The sequence below is a fragment of the Ustilaginoidea virens genome, chromosome 3 (assembly GCF_000687475.1).
Source record: "Ustilaginoidea virens chromosome 3, complete sequence".
In the NCBI taxonomy this organism is placed as follows: domain Eukaryota; kingdom Fungi; phylum Ascomycota; class Sordariomycetes; order Hypocreales; family Clavicipitaceae; genus Ustilaginoidea; species Ustilaginoidea virens.
The window spans coordinates 1404267-1423338 of record NC_057318.1 but is presented as its reverse complement, the minus strand read 5'-3'; the positions used below and the strand labels follow the sequence as shown (position 1 = coordinate 1423338).

General features: G+C 58.7%; 7 protein-coding genes across 7 annotated transcripts; 4 read left to right on the top strand and 3 right to left on the bottom strand.

The window, feature by feature from the left end:
• Nucleotides 1-1379: 1379 nt before the first annotated feature.
• UV8b_03687 (uncharacterized protein) lies at nucleotides 1380-3339 on the top strand (the record flags this gene model as incomplete). The annotated part of the gene is made up of 3 exons (XM_043141185.1): nucleotides 1380-2046; nucleotides 2167-2859; nucleotides 2987-3339. The coding sequence occupies 3 exons, from the start codon at nucleotides 1380-1382 to the stop codon at nucleotides 3337-3339; spliced, it is 1713 nt and encodes a 570-aa protein (XP_042997119.1).
• Nucleotides 3340-4497: 1158 nt separating this feature from the next.
• UV8b_03686 (uncharacterized protein) lies at nucleotides 4498-6311 on the top strand (the record flags this gene model as incomplete). The annotated part of the gene is made up of 2 exons (XM_043141184.1): nucleotides 4498-4690; nucleotides 4795-6311. 2 exons carry the CDS (start codon nucleotides 4498-4500, stop codon nucleotides 6309-6311), a joined length of 1710 nt encoding a protein of 569 aa, XP_042997118.1.
• A 711-nt stretch (nucleotides 6312-7022) lies between these two features.
• Nucleotides 7023-7666, bottom strand: UV8b_03685 (uncharacterized protein; the record flags this gene model as incomplete). The annotated part of the gene is made up of 2 exons (XM_043141183.1): nucleotides 7023-7474; nucleotides 7579-7666. 2 exons carry the CDS (start codon nucleotides 7664-7666, stop codon nucleotides 7023-7025), a joined length of 540 nt encoding a protein of 179 aa, XP_042997117.1.
• Nucleotides 7667-8270: 604 nt separating this feature from the next.
• On the top strand, nucleotides 8271-10645 carry UV8b_03684 (uncharacterized protein; the record flags this gene model as incomplete). The annotated part of the gene is made up of 2 exons (XM_043141182.1): nucleotides 8271-8437; nucleotides 8671-10645. 2 exons carry the CDS (start codon nucleotides 8271-8273, stop codon nucleotides 10643-10645), a joined length of 2142 nt encoding a protein of 713 aa, XP_042997116.1.
• A 1075-nt stretch (nucleotides 10646-11720) lies between these two features.
• On the bottom strand, nucleotides 11721-13397 carry UV8b_03683 (uncharacterized protein; the record flags this gene model as incomplete). The annotated part of the gene is made up of 1 exon (XM_043141181.1): nucleotides 11721-13397. The coding sequence occupies one exon, from the start codon at nucleotides 13395-13397 to the stop codon at nucleotides 11721-11723; it is 1677 nt and encodes a 558-aa protein (XP_042997115.1).
• Nucleotides 13398-15447: 2050 nt separating this feature from the next.
• On the top strand, nucleotides 15448-16230 carry UV8b_03682 (uncharacterized protein; the record flags this gene model as incomplete). Its single annotated transcript, XM_043141180.1, has 1 exon — nucleotides 15448-16230. One exon carries the CDS (start codon nucleotides 15448-15450, stop codon nucleotides 16228-16230), a length of 783 nt encoding a protein of 260 aa, XP_042997114.1.
• An 852-nt stretch (nucleotides 16231-17082) lies between these two features.
• Nucleotides 17083-18714, bottom strand: UV8b_03681 (uncharacterized protein; the record flags this gene model as incomplete). The annotated part of the gene is made up of 1 exon (XM_043141179.1): nucleotides 17083-18714. The coding sequence occupies one exon, from the start codon at nucleotides 18712-18714 to the stop codon at nucleotides 17083-17085; it is 1632 nt and encodes a 543-aa protein (XP_042997113.1).
• Between the last annotated feature and the right edge of the window lie 358 nt (nucleotides 18715-19072).

The window sequence follows — 19072 nt, the reverse complement described above, 5'->3', positions numbered from 1 at the left end:
GACAGATCCCAAAAGATCCCAGGGAGATAGCTTGCGCCCGCTTCCGCAAAGATGCCGCATTTTGCAGGAGTAGATATACATACTCCGTACACGTGGAGGGACTAGATGAAATAGAATCAACCTGACGCAGGTGGTCCGTGGGGGGAAGGGGGGGGGGGGGGGGAATCAAAAGAAAAATTAAAAAGAAAGCTTGAGAGGAGAGAGAGAGAGAGAGAGAGAGAGAAGAGCGAGAAAAGAGGATCGAGCGGGCGGCAGGTGCATCGTGTCCGCTACCTACATACCTCCTGGTATATTGCAATGAAACAATGCACCTGCGAAGGGGGCGTACCGTGTACAACGTGGGTGACGCGATGCAATCCCAGCACTCTCCGCAGGTGGGTCGACGACAGCCGACGAGCAGCTGGAGGCTGGAGCCAGGAACCCGCACCCGCACCCGCACCCGCACCCGCTCCTGCAACTGCTACTGCTGGCACCTGCACTTTCACCTGCACTTGTTTGCACTTTCCGTCTCCCATCGACCCCCTCATCGCCCTCGCCATTCTTCTTCACCCGGCGTTCCTCATCGCCCGACCATTTCTCTTCACCCAGCCACCTCCTCTCTCCAGCTGCTGCCAGCGAACCGTGCCCGTGTGCCCGTGTGCTCGTTGACCCAGACTCGCCTAGTCGCCGGCCTCGCCTCCTATCGATGCGTTGCGCTGCGTAGCCCTCGCGTGTCGCATGGGCAACGTCCGTCCTTGTTGCAGCTGCTCGCGTTTGGCTGTGCCCGCCTTGCCTTGCCTTGCCTTGCCTTGCCTTGCCTTGCCTTGCCCCTGCTCTGCCTTTCTGTCGCTTTAAGGGTCTGCTCTCTCTCCCATCCGAGCAACAATCGTGGGCGCCACCTTGCCTTGGGTAGGCTTTCTTCTTCCCGGACCGTCGCTACGACCCCCGAGTCCTTCGGAGCACACGATACATGCGCCTCGGCCAAGATCTCGGCGTCACGCTGAAATCCCGCATCCCGCATCCCGCATCTGAACCTTTCAGGCATGTCTTCGGCGGCCTGACTTGATCAGCGTCAGCCGTTATTTTGGACGCTTCTCATCCGCCTTGGCAGTTGGATTGCTGCATATTGAGCCGAATTGCTCATTGGGAGAGACTGCGCCTGATACTCTCTGACTAGTTCCAATCTCTCGCTGCGGCTCTCCCGTTTAGAAGAAAAGACAAAAACAAAACAAAAGGAAAAACAAGAAAGAAAAGAGAAAAGAGAAAGGAAAGCCGACAAAAGAAAAAGAAGGCTGCAAAAGGAAAAAAAGAAGAGAACCCCTACGCATCACGCCAGGCCTGCCGGGTCTGACCAGCAGCATTTGCCGCATCGGCCTTTTTTTACAACCTTTTTGCCAGCCATGGCGGTTGCTTCAACCATCTCGTTGTCGTCAGCAACCGTCGCAAATCGAGATGTAGAGTCCCAGCACGTGTCCCATTCGAACAAGCGTTCGCACTGGAGCATCATCACCGATCAAGCCGGCGTCGACGACGAGGTCCTCAACCACAACTACGTCGGCCACGGCACCGCAGAGTCGCCATATATCGTCGAGTTCTTACCCAACGACCCTCGAAACCCCATGACCTTCTCCCGCCCCTTCAAATGGACCATCACCCTCATATCCGCTGTTTCTACCCTCGCCGTTTCATTCACGAGCTCGGCCTATTCCGGAAGCATCGTTGAAATCAACAACGAGTTTCATGCACCCAGTCATGTTGCCATTCTCGGCGTGTCCATGTTTGTCCTCGGATTCGCCATCGGCCCGTTATTCTGGGCTCCCTTTTCCGAGCTCTATGGACGCCAGAAACTGTTCATCCTGACGTACATGGCGCTGACTGCGTTCAACGCCGCTGGCGCAGCAGCCCCCAACATGACTGCCCTTATCGTCTTGCGATTCATGGCTGGCGCATGGGGCTCATCGCCGCTGACCAACTCGGGAGGCATCATTGCCGATCTCTTTACCGCCAAGGACCGAGGCATCGCTACCAGTATATTTGCCTTGGCACCATTCTTGGGTCCAGCGTTGGGTAAGTGAGATTATTCTCGGTTCCCCCCGCTCTTCTCCTGGGCGTGGACAGCAGCTTTGTAGCAATGCAACGGGCCTGAATGCGCCCCCCGGTATCCGTTTTCGCTAACGAGGCGTTCAGGACCCATTGCGGGTGGCTTTCTCGCCCAGGCCGAGGGCTGGCGGTGGGTGGAGGGGCTCACAGCCATCTTCACCGGCTGTCTATGGATTGTTCAGTCACTGGTCGCTCCCGAGACATACTCCCCGGTTCTTCTGCGCCGAAGAGCGGAGGAACTGTCCAGACGAACCGGAAAGCATTACCTGTCCAAGGTGGACGCGTCAATGCCTCGCAAAACGCTTGCCGGACGGCTCAAGCTCGCGCTGTCGAGGCCGTGGATTCTCCTCTTCAGAGAGCCCATTGTCTTTTTGACGGCAATCTACATGGCCATCATTTACGGCACGTTGTACCTGTGCTTTGCCGCGTTTCCCATCGTGTTCCAATCTCCATATCCAAAAGGTTGGGGTTGGAAGCCTGGCGTTGGGGGGCTTTCTTTCGTTGGCATCGCAGCAGGCATGACCATATCCACCATCGGCACCATCTTCGACAACAACCGATACTCCCGCCTGGCGGCAAAGTATGGCGGCGTGGCGCCACCAGAGACGCGGCTTCCCCCGGCGCTGCTTGGGGCTGTCCTCCTCCCCGTTGGACTGTTCTGGTTCGCTTGGACAAACGGTACCAACATCCACTGGGCCGTGCCTATTTCTGGATCGGCAGTCTTTGCTGCCGGCCTTGTCTTGGTTTTCCTGTCGCTGACAAACTACCTCATCGACTCATGTAAGTGGGCGTCAAGCTATTTGGGGGAAAAGGGGCAGAGAAGAAAAAAAAGAAGAGAAAGAAAAAGGCCCCCAGTCCTGAGGTAGGAATGCCATGCAACATGCGCTAACATGGGCTATCTATGTAGACGTCGTATACGCCGCGTCGGTTCTGGCTGCTAGCGCTGTGCTCCGATCGTTGTTTGGAGCAGTTTTCCCTCTCTTTACCTCGTACCTGTACAGAGACCTCGGTATCCATTGGGCAAGCTCGGTCCCTGCGTTTCTGTCGCTTGCCTGCTTGCCGTTTCCTTTCTTGTTCTACGCCTACGGCGAGAGAATCCGTATGAAGTGCAAGTACTCTGCAGAAGCCTCCGTCATTCTCCAGAGAATGCTGGAAAAACAGGAACCGGCAAAGGATGACGAGGCCGGTACAGAGGGCGAAGATGGTGGCATGAGGGAACCTGACCAACTGAAAACGGGAGCGTCACAGAAAGTGAAATGACAAGGCCGCGTGGACTCATGGACTGCCAAGGCCAGGAAAAACTACCATCTCCCATCCACCCCTCCTTTTTTATTTTCTTCGTCTCTCTCTCTCTCTCGTTCCATTTTTTTTTATATCTTTTCCCGGCCTTCCGGAGGGCTTTTCATTACTATATCTGGCCACGAATTTCTTTTACATAACGCGCCTTGGCCTGGAACAAGCTACATATATGGTCACGATACCAGCTGAGTCGCCTGGAGATGATGTCTCAATGTTGCAAAGGGCTGCGATCGATGCAGGGACGACGACGGGGTTAGAAAGTAGGATTATTCGGAATGAGAAAGCGACATGCGTTTGCAGGTGTGACTGAACCAGGCGCAGTGAGCCCGACTGCCTACTTTGGGTACCTGGTGGGCAGTAAGCAGTTGAGGCAGATATTTGACACAAGGGCAACCCCAGTGTTGTTGTTTTGTTGTTGGACGTTGGCCCATGCGCTTGCGGTTGCTGTCGGTGCTGGCGGTTGCTGGCTGTTGCTGGCTGTTGCTGGCTGGACGGACTACGAGTCCTCTGACATTGACGCAGCGCGTAGAATACCAGGGAGTGCTTGGCAGTGTTGCGGCGCTCTGGGATGCAATGAGTTATACTCCGTACACTGGCTGCTGTTAGACTGGCAAAAAAATATATTGATTGACGTTTCCAAACGCAGCGCAGGTCTTTTGCCATGATATGATGATGTTGAGATGATTAAAGCCAAAGCGGGGCGAAGAAACTTGTCTGCCAGTGCTGCTCCCCTCCTGTGTGGTTCTTGCCACTTGGTCAACAGAGCACGGAGTACCTAGGTACCTATGTACCTAGGTACATGCCTACCTCTTTGTGGGAGGGAGGCAGGCACGACGCGACGTGCTCCGCACTTGCCCGGCCCGCCCATGACGCGGTGCGGCGGAGTACGCTGGACCAAACTTGGGCGCGGTAAAATTTACCCCTGGTAACCCACTCAAATTCATCACTGCACAGTCAACATGACCTTCCAGTCCCTTGCAGCTTCCATTTGATGTCTTCTTGGGCCGCCCAGCCGCCCAGCCGCCCAGCCGCCCAGCCGCCCAGCCGCCTAGCACCAGCATCAAAACCGACTCCACCGACCGGTCCTCGTGTAGGTCAACAACCAACACGCGAGCGAGCATGGCGACGAGGCCGTCAAACAGCGGGAGCTCGTCCCCAGAGTCGTATTATACCGCAAGTCACTCCAATGTCGAGAGGGGCTCGACCACCGCCAGCAGTCCGGGACAGAACGCGCCCTGCCCGTATCGCGAGGCCCGGCAGCTCCAACGCGAATTGAAGGATCATTGCCAAATATTTCTGGAAGAGCAACTTTGTATGTACAAAAACCATTGTCCCCCGAGGAAAGTTGGCTATTCCTTTGTCTACTCTTAATCGTTTCGACCCTTTGGAGGCTAAACCCCCCCGGCATCCACGTAGACACTTGTGCCATCAGTCTGTTGAACAGCACTCTGGGGTCCGGCATGTCGCGACGCACGCCTTCCAGCAAACCCGTCCTGATACCACCGCCAAGCCATCTGGCTCTGCTGAGCACCCTTGCCGTTCATCCCCTCCACACGACTCGCGCCGAGAACGCCCGACTTCGAGAGGTTTCGTCCGTGGCGCTCAGCTACTTGCGCCGCCTGCTCAGCGTCTCCGGTCCGGTGAACGCGGGGTTTCGCACCGCCTTTCAATTCCACAGCTCGCCTCGGCGGGGCCGTCGGCCTGGACTCGCCAACGCCGGCAGCGATAGTGACGCGTCGGATGGTGATGGAGAACACGGCGCCCGTGACCGTCCAAGAGGTCGGATGGCCAACCAGAGCAGCATCTGGTCCCGTGGCCAGGATCTGTGGATGACCGTCGGCTGGGCTTTCAACACGAGCGCGCTGCACCCGGATCGCTGGCGGTACTGGAAGGTCTGGCTTCACTTCATGCTGGACGTGCTTGATGCAGACTGGGCGGAGAGGGAGCGGCAGGACGAGGTCGCGCACGAGACCAACGGCGGCGAGGGCGACGCGCCCACGGCTTCGCGAAGGGAGTCCATGATTGCCATGTACATGGGGCTGCAGGACGGCGCCGGGCAAGCCGCCCACAAACGCATCATCAAGGCCCTGCTTGCCGACGGCAGCCCACTCTCGTCCTCGTCCTTCCCAGCCGTGTTCGAGAAGGAGCTGCGGGGGCCCAGGAGGACATCGAAGAAGAGGAAGCGAGACCAAGTGCTCGATCTGGAAAACGACAAGTACGGCGACTATCTCGACGACGACTCCATCTCGTCGGGCGTTTCCGAACCCCCGACGCCGCCGAAGCCACGAGGGCAGAGGAGGAAAAGCACCCTGCTGGGGACGTCCGAGTCCGGTCCGGCCGAGTCGGTCGGTCTGCGTTTGCGCTTCTTCCAGCTCATCTCGGCTGCCACGTGCGCGCTCGGGAAGGAGATGGAAGTTTGCCGCCTCTACGAGGAGCTTGCACTCGGCATCAAGGGACTCCGCCTCGACATGTTTGCTCTCCATGTCACGCAAAAGGAAAACCCTCTCCCTGCGGAAGCTCACGTTAGCATCATCAGGGATCTGTTTCACCTGCTGCTGCCGCCGAGATACAAAGATCCCCGCAAGGTCGATCCCGGAGGCCACGCAGAGGCGAGGCTTACCATGCGCATGCTTGAAGACTGCTACGTGTCTTGGCCAGCGAATACGGTGGCGCTGGAAGACAACGCCAAGCTCAGCCTGCTGGTGGAGAGCGCCATACAGCTGCTCTGGCTGAACGACGCCATCGATTACACGGAGAGCTTTGGCGCCGCCTGCGAGACGGGAATCCAGAGCCGCGAAGCCAAAGCCAGAAAACGGCGCACCGGGAAAATACGTGCCGAATCAGATGACGTGGTCGCGCAGGAGATTCTGCACAGCTCCGGGCAGCGCATCCGCGTGCTTCTAGACGAACTGAAGTCGACGACGCCTCTGTAGTGGGTGCAGCATGGGAATTGGCGATTGTTGTTGTTGTTGTTGTTGTTGTTGTTGTTGTTGTTTTGGGCCGTGCGGTGATTGCTTGCGGCGGCGATTGTTTGGGGGCGGTAAGGGCGCCTTTCATTGTGTTGATGGCGTGGAATCGGGGGGATATTGATGCTTTAGAATGGCCATGGGTAATCACGAAGCGGTCTTGATTCCACTTGGGTCGTCCTTTTTTTTTCCTTCCCTTTCTTCTTTCCTTCTTCTTTCCTTCTTTTTTTTCTTTTTTCTTCTTTTTTCCTTTTGGCCCCTGTAATGTCAGAATGGAGTTCCTTTACGAAGCACGGCATTATTATGATATTTTCCATCATGTCATCGTCTCTCCCGGTTCTGCCTCTGGTTATCTTTCATGTCGATATCGTTTTCACCCCACGATGACAGTCTTGTAGGCGGAAACGCCTTCCCCTTGTGTACAGTATCGAGCCGGTTGTGGGAGAAAATAAAACACCATCTTTATATACAAACCACAAACCGTCGGAACATCAGGATGTACAGAGTCCTTTTTGGTTTCACCCTACATAATACAAGCCGCCCAGTGGGACAAATTTAATTTTTTTTCTTTTAAAAGCAAGAAAGCCGACAACGCCCACAAAATGTCACCGCGTTGATGCAGTTCATGTTAAAAGCCAGGCAGAGGGCGTGTGCGACGCACACGAGATTAATGAGACTTCACGGCCCCTTGGCAGGCCCTGGATTCCACGCCGCGGGCTGCCAGGCCTCACCCGGTCCTTGGGCCCTGGCCCTGGCCCTGGCCCCGGCCCACGGATCGCCCGGCTGCTGTTGCTGCTGCTGCTGCTGCGGCTGCTGCTGCTGGTCCTGGGCCGGCCGACTCTCCAGCCGGGGCGTGTCGCGCGGCGGCTCCACGACGCGGGGCTTCGCCTCCCACCGCGCGTCCGCCTCCGCGGCGAGGTGCTTGAGCCTCTCCTGACGGAAGACATCGCCGCGCTGCTCGTCCAGCGAGGGCGGGCTGGCGCGCATGTGCCGCAGCCACTGGTGCCAGAGGGGCGAGACCCTGACCTGCGAGTAGTGCGTGGAGCGCGGGTAGTGCACGATGCGGCGCCACCGGGACGCGCTGGACGTGAGCCTGAATTCCCAGTACGTGTTGCCCTCGAGATCGTGCCCTGGACCGACGGGGTGGGGGTGGTTGGCATGACGAGCTTTGGAACGGGAGCTGGAACGAAGACTAAAAAGATGGTTGGGGGGGGGGGGGGGGGGGGGGACGAACCGACAAAGAGGCGCCTGCGCCAGGGCAGGCGGAGGGCTTTCCACTTGTACCATGCGCGGGCGAGGGGGCCTATCTGCTTGGGCGGCATGATATGATGGGGTAGGATGTAGGATGGCCGGGGGTTGGGGGGTTCGGTAGCTGGGCGGTAGCCTCTAACGTCGGCTTTTCTTGGCCATCTTTTCTTCGGAGAAGTTGTTTGTTGTCGAGTTGACGTTGAATGTTGGTGATGATGGGTGGAATGGCATGAAGTTGGCGACACGTGAGCCTGGTTGGGTTGGTGGCTAGCGGTGGCTGGTGGCTGGTGGCTGGTGGCTGGTGGCTGGTGGCTGGTGGCTGGTGGCTGGTGGCTGGTGTCTGGTGGCTGGTGGCGTAGGTACTCGGGATTCCGTTTCCGCATGTCCGCAGTCCGACGTAGTCCGTAGTTTCTCCAAAGTTGCCGGGTCATTTGTCATTCCACCCAACGTCACGGCAGCACACCCTGTCAGGGAAGGCGCGGCGCAGTCTGCACCCTCCGCCCTCCCCTCCTCAGTCCACAGTCCACAGTCCACAGTTCCAGGTCGACTCGACGACAAAGCGTACTTCTTTCAAGATCCGAATTCCAACCTTTTTGCTTGTCTGTCCCGAAGCATCGGATGCCATCCTTGTGTCATCATCGACCTGGGTTAGTCGCAGACACCAAGCCTTCCAGCGCCATGGCCTCGGTCAGGTCCTTGGACAAAGACCTGCGCAAGCTGCGCCTCGACAAATACACGCCCGCCGCTGCCAACGAAGTTCGTGCTTGGGTGGAGGAGGCCCTCGGGGACAGGCTGCCTTCGTCGGATCTTCTGGAGGGCCTCAAGGATGGCGTTGCGTTGTGCAAGTAGGTCATGAATCCCCTCGCGCTAATATATAAAAAGCAAGGGAAGAAAGAAAGAAGAAAAAATGAGAGGGAGAGAGAGAGAAAGAGAGAGAGACAATGATAGAGAAAGAGAGAGAGAGTGTGTGTGTGAGAGAGAGAGAGAATGAAAGAATGAATGAATGAAAAGAAACCGCTTGTTGAGGCGCTGTGCTACCCATCTCTGTTGTTGAACTAATGGTTCCGCTCGCTGCTAGGCTCGTCAATATTGGCACTCCCCCCCCCGGGGTCAAGTTCAAGCAGTCGGCCATGCCTTTTGTCCAGATGGAAAACATCTCGCACTTTCTCCGCGCATGCCAGGCCCCGCCCTTCAATCTTCACCAGCACGACATGTTTCTCACCGTCGACCTGTACGAGCAAAAGGACCCTGCGCAAGTTCTGCAATGTCTCGGCGCCTTTAGCCGAGCCGCCTACGATGCCCATCCGAACCGTTTCCCCGAACCCATAGGTCCCAAGAGTCGGGGGGGAACCGGCGCGTTGAGCCCTCAGACTTCTGGATACGCATCGCCGAGCGTGCTCCGTGGCCGCGGCGCTTCCGTCAACAGCAGTTCCTCCTCTACATACGCTCCTAAGCCTCCGCTGCCGCAGAGAAGAGGAGACGCGACCTCGCCCGGGCGGCAAAGTCCCGCCAAGGGTCCCAGGGCTGGTCCCGGCTCACCACCCGGTCCCCTCGGTAGCTGGGGTAGTACTCGGGCGCACGAAGGGTCCGCGGCGCCGGCCTGGAATATCGCGCAGTATGGCTACATGGGCGGCGCGAGCCAAGGGAACCTAGGCATCTCCTTTGGAGGCATGCGGCAGATCACAACTGCCGGCCCCCACGTACCCACCTTGGCCGACAAGGAACGCAGACGCAAGGAAGAGGCAAGGCGACAGGAGGACCAGGACCGCCAACGGAGAGCGCAGCTCGAGGCCGAGGAGGAGGCAGCTCGTCGTGAGGAAGAGCGCAGGTGGGAAGAGGAAACACACAGACTGCACGAGGAGGAGCGGCAAAAGGCCGAGGAGGAGAAGCGCCGCTGGGAAGAACAAGAGCTCCAGTGGAAGCTGACGGAAGAGAGGCGACGCAAGGAAGAGCAAGAGGCCGAGACCAGGCTGGTTGATGAGCGTCAAAAAGCCAGGGGCCGCAGCGACACCCCCCGGCTTCGCGGCCAGCTCCTGAGCCAATATCAGGCCGAGCAGGCCGAGACGGAACGACGGGCCAACCACCGCAGCAGCCACCACCGCAGCAGCCAGCTGGAAAAAGAATTGGAGCGAGCCCGCCAACGCGAGGATCAATACGAAAAGGAGCGTCAAAACCGAAGCAGCAGCCGGCTGGGGAGCGAAATAGTTCCAGCCAAGCCCAGATCCAGGAGCCGACACCGACGAGCCTCGCCGACCCCATCAGCTCCGCCAGCCGTGGGACCTCGGCGAACACAGAGCCGGTTCGAGTCCTGGACCCGCGATGACGAGCGCGGCTATCTTCAAGATGCCGCCAAACCAACTTTTGACACGCCTCCCGACTCGCCTCCCGACTCGCCTCCCGGCCCGATGCCCGACCCGACGCTCGACCCGACGCCGGAGCGCGTGCGCCCAGAGCAGCCTGCTGTCGATAACCACCGGCCTCGGCCTGCTCCTCCTCAAGGCACCTCGCCGCGACCGCTACCCGAGCCCAACGCCACTCTCAAGGCCAAATCGCCCAACGCCGACAACGGCGCTGGTGCACGACCCCTTCCGGACCCCACGAAATACGCGTCTCCTCCAACGTCAGCCCAGAACCGTGCCGAGCGTTTTCTAGCCGCCAGCAAACCCTCCTCACAGTCTCCGCCTCGCCAAACATACGCTCAAGAGCTGGGCTTTTCGGAAGAACGCGACTCGGAAGACCGCCGCCGGGTTCAGGTCCAGGCCCAGGCCCAGACCAAGGCTGGCGGGTGGGCGTCCAAGTCGCTCCTGGAGCAGGAGATGGAAATGGAGCGCCAGCGCCAGCGGGAGTGGGAGGAGGCGCAAAAGAAGACAGCCCAGGCTGTCCGATCCAACGACGGCGTAGACGGGATTGGGGGGGGCATAGGGGGCCGCTGGGACGTCGGCCAGTGGAGCGGCTACACGGGGGGTGATTCTCAGAACAAGGGATCCCAGGGCATCGGGTCGGGGAAGAGGCAGATTGTCGGGCCCCGTCCTCTGCCCGGTTCCAATCGATGAGTCGTCGAGCAGCGGGGGCAGGGGTTGGAAGGTCCACTGATGCGAGCCTCGGATAGCTTCGGGCAGGAAGAGCAGAAATGGCAGATGGATAGATCAGCACGCGCACACTTGGGTCGAGTCAAGCAGTATTTTCCCATCAGCTCGGCAGCTTTGGTTTCTTGGTTGCCGCCGGTCTCGGTTGATAGAACCTGACGCGCCCTCGGGCACTACACCTACATACACCAGCCGTCTATTTCGTCCTACATGCCGTCGGGCCCGCGTGGCCACTGCCGTGCGCGCCCTCCTCCCCTTGACAGGCTTGCATGCAACATGTTTCTGTGCGTTGCCAAGGGTCAATCAGATGCCCCGTCAGGGACGTAGCGTTTTGGCGAAGGGAAGCGTAGCCTGCGTGCGCCTGCTGCGTCTCATCGGCGCTTGCTCGTCACGAGGCAACCGGCCAGGGAGCCACGCTTTGTTTCTAGACAAGTCTATTTTTTCATTCGGTTCATGACATGCAGGGCGACCATCATGCTCTATAAATACAGGCACCCCCAGCACCAAAAAAAAATCCAATTCCGAGCGACGGCGTGACGCGTTCAAGAGCTTCTCCCAGGGAAAGCAAGGGGGGCCGGCCTTGTGTGTCTCCGGCGCAAAGTGTGGCTGGTCTGGCAGGCAGGCAGCCGAGCAAGTCGGCGTTTGAGTCGGGCGAAGGCTGCGAAGCATCAGGCCAGAGCGTGGCATCGTGCGGAGCTGGTTCCAAATGGTTCCTGCCTCGCTCGGCCACTGACCGTAACTGAGAGGCGGGCGACAGAGCGGGCGTATGTATACTGAGCTTGGGTCCTTGAAGTGCTGGTTGCTAATTGGCGAGACTTGCGCACACGCACAGTGCAACTGCAGTGTCGTATTGCGACGTGACCCTTTTTGCAAGGAGAAAAAGAGAATGTTGGAGAGAGCAAAGCACCCGCTCCCCCCCTCAAGGCAATTCAAACGCAGTTGGTAAGGCAAGCACGAGCTTTGGACATGCCATGACGCGCGCCATTTCCCGTTTGCTCGCATCATCATCATCATCAGCAGCAGCTTCAGCATCGGGCGTGATTCAGGCCGTGGGCCTCGACAAGCCGTCGCTTTGCGCCGTCTCGTCCCTGCAACGCTTGCACATGCACCAGCCGCCGAGACTGCCCCGGGCCCATTCTCGACGCAGCTGCACTGGCAGGGAAACGTCGCAGTAGTGGTTCAGAATCTCGTCGCCTTTCTTGATGCCGCCGCCTGGACAGCCGCCCACGACGCGGTCCCGCCGAGCCCAGAGCACCATTCGACCGCCCCAGTCCCATGTCACGTTTGGATCGCAGTCGTGGTTGGCCAAGCACCAGTACGGATGGACAGCTGCGACATCGGGCCGGCCGTCCCGAGGGTTTTTCCTGGCCGACGCGGTTCCCCGGAACTTGGAGTACAAGGTGTTCAACACCCACAGGTCGTAGCGCGGAAGGGACGTATAAATGTCAATGTCCATCTTCTCCAGGATGTGGAGCGGTGTTTCAATGCTGTACTTGAAAGAGAACGGCAGGGTCCATTCCGGGGGCGGTCCGGCCCTTGGCGAGATGTCAATGTCGTTGGTCGCTGTCGGCACAAAGTCTCCCCAAATGAACCTGACCTCTCGCAGATCGAGGGGGTGGGTTTCCTGGTGGGCAGACAGGGCCAGAGCACGGGACAATAGCAGAAGATGGAGCGTCTCGTCAGCCTCGGAGGCTGCCGAATCCTTGGCGATGGCGTCGACGTCCTTGTCGCACACCGAGGGGTGATATCGCTCTTGGGCAACGTCGTGGCAGTATTGACTGCAAAACACGGTATCATGGCACTCCTCGCAGCTGACGGCGGCGGCATGCTCACTAGCCAACGGCGGGAGGTCGGAGCTGCAAGCGTCGCAGACGGGGTCCTTTAGACGATTGTTGGCTGTCAAGAGAGAGTATTCTCTCAAGACATCTTCGCCCGGTTCAATGTCCTCGGTTGCAAATACACCCAGCTGCTTGCAGGTCGGGATGATGTCGTAGTGGTCTGTGTCGCTGGCCGCCTCCAGCAGGACTGGCAGCGTTGCAATCTGCACCGCGCATTTGGGCGCCATCTTTCGCAATTCAGCGTTCAGTGCGTCCAGCGAGGCCGGCGAGAACCGGTCTGGCTCGTGGGTGTTCCATGGATAGACCTCTCGGCGCACGAGACCGTGATCTGGCAGGTCGTTGACATCGAACTCGTCGCGGCGAAGCCGGCGTTGAGCAACGGTCTTGATGTGGTCGCGTGTGTTGAGCAGCTCCCTGTTCCTGGGAGCTAGTTGCAGGCCGCGTTGGCAAAAGTTGTGCGCAGATTTCAAGCAGCCGCAAAGCAGCAAGCTCAGTGACAAGATCTGGTAGGCCCGGATGGAGGCAAGGCCTGCAAGGCGGCGCGCCGCCTCCTCGCTTCCGCTCAGACTCTCCATGGCAGCCGGGGGCCATTCTTCAGGGAGATTTCCATGAACCATGACTTCAGGAATCACAACGCCGGTATGCGTCATCAGACTGGCCAAGGCCTCTTCATGATACTCAAACTCTTCATTGCACACCTCATCCGTCAGAAGAAGCGCTCTGTAGGCATCGCCGGCGGCTAGATCGGGATAGCCCAGGTCGGAGTGCACGACAGCTCGTTGAAGATAGAGAACCAAGTCGTAGGGCAAGTCACTGAGACCTTTGGTCAGCTGAAGCCGACGGCAGAGCAGCTGCTTCCGTGGAGGATCGACGTCGCCCATCGTGCTAGGGTGGAGCGAGACATGTAACAGGAGTGCGAATTTCGCAGTCGAAGTTGAACCCCCCCTCCGCAAAAAAAGAACAAAAAGAAAAAAGGAAAAAAACTGGTGCGGCCAAAGCTGTGCAGTTGGGCTGCTAGCAACACGTATCACCTGATACGACTTGTGTACGAAGGAGGAAGAACCTCACTGGATACTTGGATGCTTGGGTTTGAGCGCAAAGTCATGAGCAAATATAAGGCTTCGGGCCCGCTCACGCTACGCTCACGCGCAAGCTACCACCGACCAGACAAGACAAGAGGGAGACTGCAAAACTCGCAATTGTGGGAGACTGGACTGGGCGGGCGTCAAAGCACGATGGCAGATGCTTCGGCGTCAATAAAGAAGAAAGGCCCCGAGAGCAATGACCTTGAGCAGTATGTCAGCAGTCTGATCAGCAGTCTGTCGGCCAAGGAAACAAACGTGCAACAAATGGCCGGGCCGGCAGTGAAGCTGTAAACGAATCAACCCGCCAACGGCAGCAGCCAATGACGCCAGCCCTTGAAAGCGACGAAAACCCTTGTGGACACGACGTAGGCCAACCTATGACAGGGAGAAGAAAAGAACAGATGACAGAAGGGAAAAGAGAAACGGGGGAAAAGGAGAAAAGTTAAAAAGGAAAAAGGGCAAAAAAAAAAAAAAATTCTGCTCTGGTCCTGGTAGGTGTTCACTGTTTTTGGTGGCAAACTTCGAACTGGCACGCCAGGCAGTGCCAAATGGAGCCAAAGTACTTCGCACAGTACATAGTAGACACGCAGGCGGCGATCGGCGCGTTATCCTCACTCAGGGCCAGATCCGAGGGCGGCAAGCAGGGTCCAGGGAGGCAGACCGACCACCTGCGGAATATGCCAAGTACCTCTGTCTCTTTGTCTCTTTGGGCTTGATGATTGATCGTTCTCGGGAGGGGACGGCGCGTTACCGCTTACGAGCGTGCTGTGCTGATGGCCATGTGCTGCGGGCGACCATGACACACATACGGATCGAATCGAATCGAATCGAACAGTCCTCTGGTTCAGGGGTGGTCTTGGTCTTGACTTCCGTGGTCCGTGGTCCGGCAAGTGTGGGATGGGATGAGGCGGAGAACATCCATCCATTCTCAGTCCCGGCAATCATGACAATCATGATTGCAGAAACAAATCGCTCATCATGAATCATGTTGGTTCAAAGGTTACGTTGGACCAAAGACCCAAGGCCAATCCATCGGTGCTCGTTGGAAAGAAAATTCAGCATCTGGACAGCTGCCAGCCAGCTGGCGATGCAGCTGGCGTTGCAGCTGGCGTTGCAGCTGGCGTTTCAGCTGGTACGACTTACTTGCTCCATGCGGATTCCAGGGCTTCGAGGAGCTATGTAACTAGGTACCCAATGTATTTGCCTGCTCGTTGTCGTGTGTGGAACCAGGCAGGTTCTTCCCGTACCACTGGTGACTGCTCTAATACGAGGTACTCCGTGCTCTATACCAGGCACCTAAGGCACCTAGGACCCCAAGGTACGGAGTACTACAACTGTAACTCCCACTTTGGAGCCGCAGCCACAGTCAGCCTAACAGCGGCCAGCCAGTAACATCTCCCCCCGCTATCAACAGCAGCTATGTATCAAACAGCACATGTCAGTACTTGCATCAATGATTTCTGCCTCATTGAAAGTAGGTCTGGTTTACAATCAAAGTCCCTCCCAGTCCTCGTCCTCGTCGCCACACTCCTTCTTTTCGGCTCCTCATCGTTGCCAAAACGTCAACGTCATCCTTACCGAACCGAGCCTTCATATCAAACTCGAGTCTTATCTGCTGCCGTTGATAAGCTCCTCTTCAACCTGCGTTATCATCCTTCGCAAACCCCCACCACGAATCCCCCTCCTCTCAGCCCAGCAACTTTGCGGCCTTTTGCCCCCCCCGCCTCTCGCAACCTCGCTCATCACCCGACGACAACGCGACAAAAACGACACCATCTGCGTGGGAAAATCCAATAACCGCTTGCTTTGGTGTCCCCGTCTACTTAAAACCACCTCCACCTTCACCATGCCCAAAACGCAGCCCAACCTCTACGCCTTCCCCGACGTCGACGCTCTGGCACCCGCTCTGCGTGCCTACATCGTCCAGAGCCAGAACGCCGGCTTCTGCCGACAAGATTCCTTCAGGGTGGCCGTCTCCGGTGGCTCGTTGCCCAAAACTCTTGCCCAGGCTCTCCTGGCCCCGCCAAGGGGCCCCGACGACAAGGTCGACTTCGCCAAGTGGGAAATCTTCTTCGCCGACGAACGTGCCGTGCCGCTGGACCACGCCGATTCCAACCACGCGCTGCTCAAAGCCGAGCTTCTGGACAAGCTGCCCGCAGACCAGCAGCCCACGGTGCGGGCCATTGACGCCGCGCATCTCGACGACACCCAAGAGCTAGCAGACCAGTACGAGAAAACCCTCGTCGGCAGCTTCGCGAGCCGTGACTCTGTCCGCCTCCCCATCTTCGACTTGATCCTGCTCGGCTGCGGGCCCGATGGTCACACCTGCTCCCTGTTCCCCGGCCACCCCCTCCTCCGCGAGACCGATGCCTGGGTAGCTCCCATCGAAGACTCTCCCAAGCCGCCCCCGAGACGGATCACTCTCACTCTGCCCGTCGTTACCCACGCCGTCCGCGTGGCCTTTGTGGCAACCGGCAGCGGCAAGAAGGATATCATGAAGCGAATATTCGACTCGCCCGAGGGTCTACCATGCACCCTGGTCAACGAAGCCGCTGGCGAGCGGTGCAGCTGGTTCGTGGACGAGCCTGCCGTCCAAGGTGTCGCCTTTCCCAGGAAAGCCTACTTGTAGGAAGAGCGACACTCGGCAACGATGGCTCGGGTCTGATTTTCACTCCCAGTCGTTTGCGATTCAACTCGACCCGAATATGCCGAAATCGTCTTCCATTGTTGCCATCATTTCGTCTTCGAGATGGGTCAAATCCACACTCTACTTTTTGGATGCCTCCCAAGATAAAAACGGCCAACACATACTAGGAATGACGACCCTGGAACGATGGGCGCGGAAACCAGGGCAAGATGTATCGGAAGTTGTAGCTGGCCGTGGCCGTGGCACGGAATTCAAAAGGGGCACTAGCACAAGACGAAGGGACGGACGAGTCCATATTAAAGGAGGGGGGCAAGAGCATAAAGTTTCGGTGCTTTCTTGGGGAAACGGGGACTGATTTCTCTCCCCATTCGCTCCCTTCCCCCCCCATCTTTCTTCTGCTTCCAGCCATTTTTGTTTGGATTTGTTCTCTTTTTATTTCCTGCGCAGGACGTCCCGTGGAGTAGTTAACTTGAAGCGGTCGACGCTGGGTCAAGCAGTGGGTGTGCATAGATTTGCTAGAGCAGTCGTTGTTGCAACAAAAAGGCCCCAAGATTGGAACCCTCGAGACACTCGCTCTCTACGATTTCTTGTAAAGTAACAGTGTTGCACGACCGGGGGCCACAGGCACGTCGGCAAAACTACCATAAGCAGAACCAGTCACCGGGTATCTAGATGGGCAAAACTCGGTGATGCCTGTCGGGCACCCACCAACAACCATGCTCGAGGTAGAGCCCGTTGGGACCTGTGCACCGTTGGGGGCAGGACGATGAAACAAAACAAAAAAGGCAAAAGGGGATTCGGCCACGGTCAAGAGACCAAGCAGCTGGCTCGAGACTAGGCAGCTCGCCAAATGGCACCAGCCTTTGGGGCGTCAAAGCCGTCGTCACCATCCCGAATCATGCTCGCAATCCACTCCTCCTCCCTCGCCAGGGCTTGCTGCTCAATCTCCTCCATGGCATGCAGCTCAGCCAACATGCCGTGCACCAGTTCCCCGGCCCCTCGAAGCATCCTTTCCAGACTGGACGGTTGCGCCGCAGGGCGGTTCGCCGCGCCACGCTCCTCCGAAGCAGCGAGGTCGTCAATGTCGGAAAGTCGGCACCGCCAAGCCTCCAACTTGCGGAGCACGCTGGCACGCTCTTCCCCCCACGCGCCGTCTACCTCCCCGAGGAACAGGGAATCGTGACGGTGGACGAGCATCTTGTCGGCGTGGCGTCGAGCTTCCTCGGCATCGGACACGTGGTGGGCCCACCGCTCAAAACGTCGCACGATCCTGGCATACCGACCGGCGGGCTCGCTCAGCGTCCACAGGCCCGTCATGATCTCATCCAAGGCCTGGACCTTGTCTTCGATTCCCGCGCCGCGGCACGCCCAGCGTCTGAGGGCGAGGATGTTGTCCCCCTCCGCGGCGGCCGACTCCCGGCCCGCGGCGCTCCTGCTCTCCTGGCTTACCTTGCCGAACCGCTCCCTGAGCTTGTCTTTCGCACTGGCCTGCCATTGCGCCCTGGTGGCGGGATAGTCTCTGTGGAGGAGGTGCAGCTGGAGGAGCTCTGCCTGCAGCCTGCTCGTCTCGGCGGACGCGGCCATGTTGGCGGGCAGCTTGGAGGGGGATGGCGGCGCGAGAATCGCCGACGTGAGCGGCTTGGGCGCCTGCGACTTGACCGGCGAGTAGTGCTTGCTCAGGGTGGAAAACGCAGGTCGTAGCCGAGGGTGTCCCTGCCGAGGGTGTCCCTGCTGAGGGTTTTTGGCGGGGCCTGCGGAAGCCGCGGCGACGGTTAGATGATGCACGTCGGCGGCCGGCTTGAACGGCGCGGGCGAGCCCTTGTCGGCGGCAGACGCGCTACGCAAAAGCCCACCATGTCTGGCGCTGCGGGCGCCGCTGGCGCCGTCGACCTCGGCCGTGGCGGGAGCCGCATGCCGGCCAGCCGCGCAATCATCGCCCGACTGCCGTCTCAGCGACGTCGCGGCGGTCAGGCATGTCAATGTGCTCCTAGAGCGCACGTGCGACGAGGCGGCCCTCTTGCTCTCGCCCCGGCTGGCGCCTTCGCTCGCCGCGGACGAGGGACGCGGCCTGACCTGCGCGGGGGGCCTGTTTGCACCGCGCGGAGGCGGGTGGCGGCCCGTCGTCTCCTTCTTGGGTCCTGGGGCCGAGGCAGTGCCGTCGTGCTTTCTGGAGACGGACGTCGAGCGGCCTGGCGCAGCCGGGACCGCCGGCCGCGGGCCCCTCGCGCCACCGTTCCCCGAGGTCGTCGGCGCGAGTGACAAGGCTCTCGATGACGATGACGACGCCGACGACGAGCCGTTGACGATGAGGGACGTTGGCCGGGGCGGAGGTTTGACTGGCAGGCGGCTGGGCGAGGTGCCGCGGGCGGAGTTGGAGGAATTGGCCAAGGGCTTGGCTGGCGGGTTGGTTGCCGGTGCCAGTGTCGGCTTCTTCAGGGACCGAGATCGTTTGACGGGTGAGGACATGACGGTCCTCTGTGAAGTTTCGGGCGATGACTTGCAGTTTCGAAAAAAGGTTGGCGAGGCCCCACAGAAAGTCACTGGATGAAATATGGAAATCCACCAGATTGTTACATATTCCTGCACGGAGTACCGGTACCGAGTACCGAGTTATCCGTCAGGAGAGTACGGAGTACAGCCCCATCCCCAGGCACAAGTGGCTGACGACCCGCCCATCACATGACACCGCCCTCCCGTTTTCCCATCATGAGTCATCATCCATGACATGACCAGAGTCGAGGTTGAGGCAACCAGCAAAGGCATCAGCAACACCAAAACCTTGGTCAAACACCGGACTCACATCGCATCATCACTCGAAAGCTTA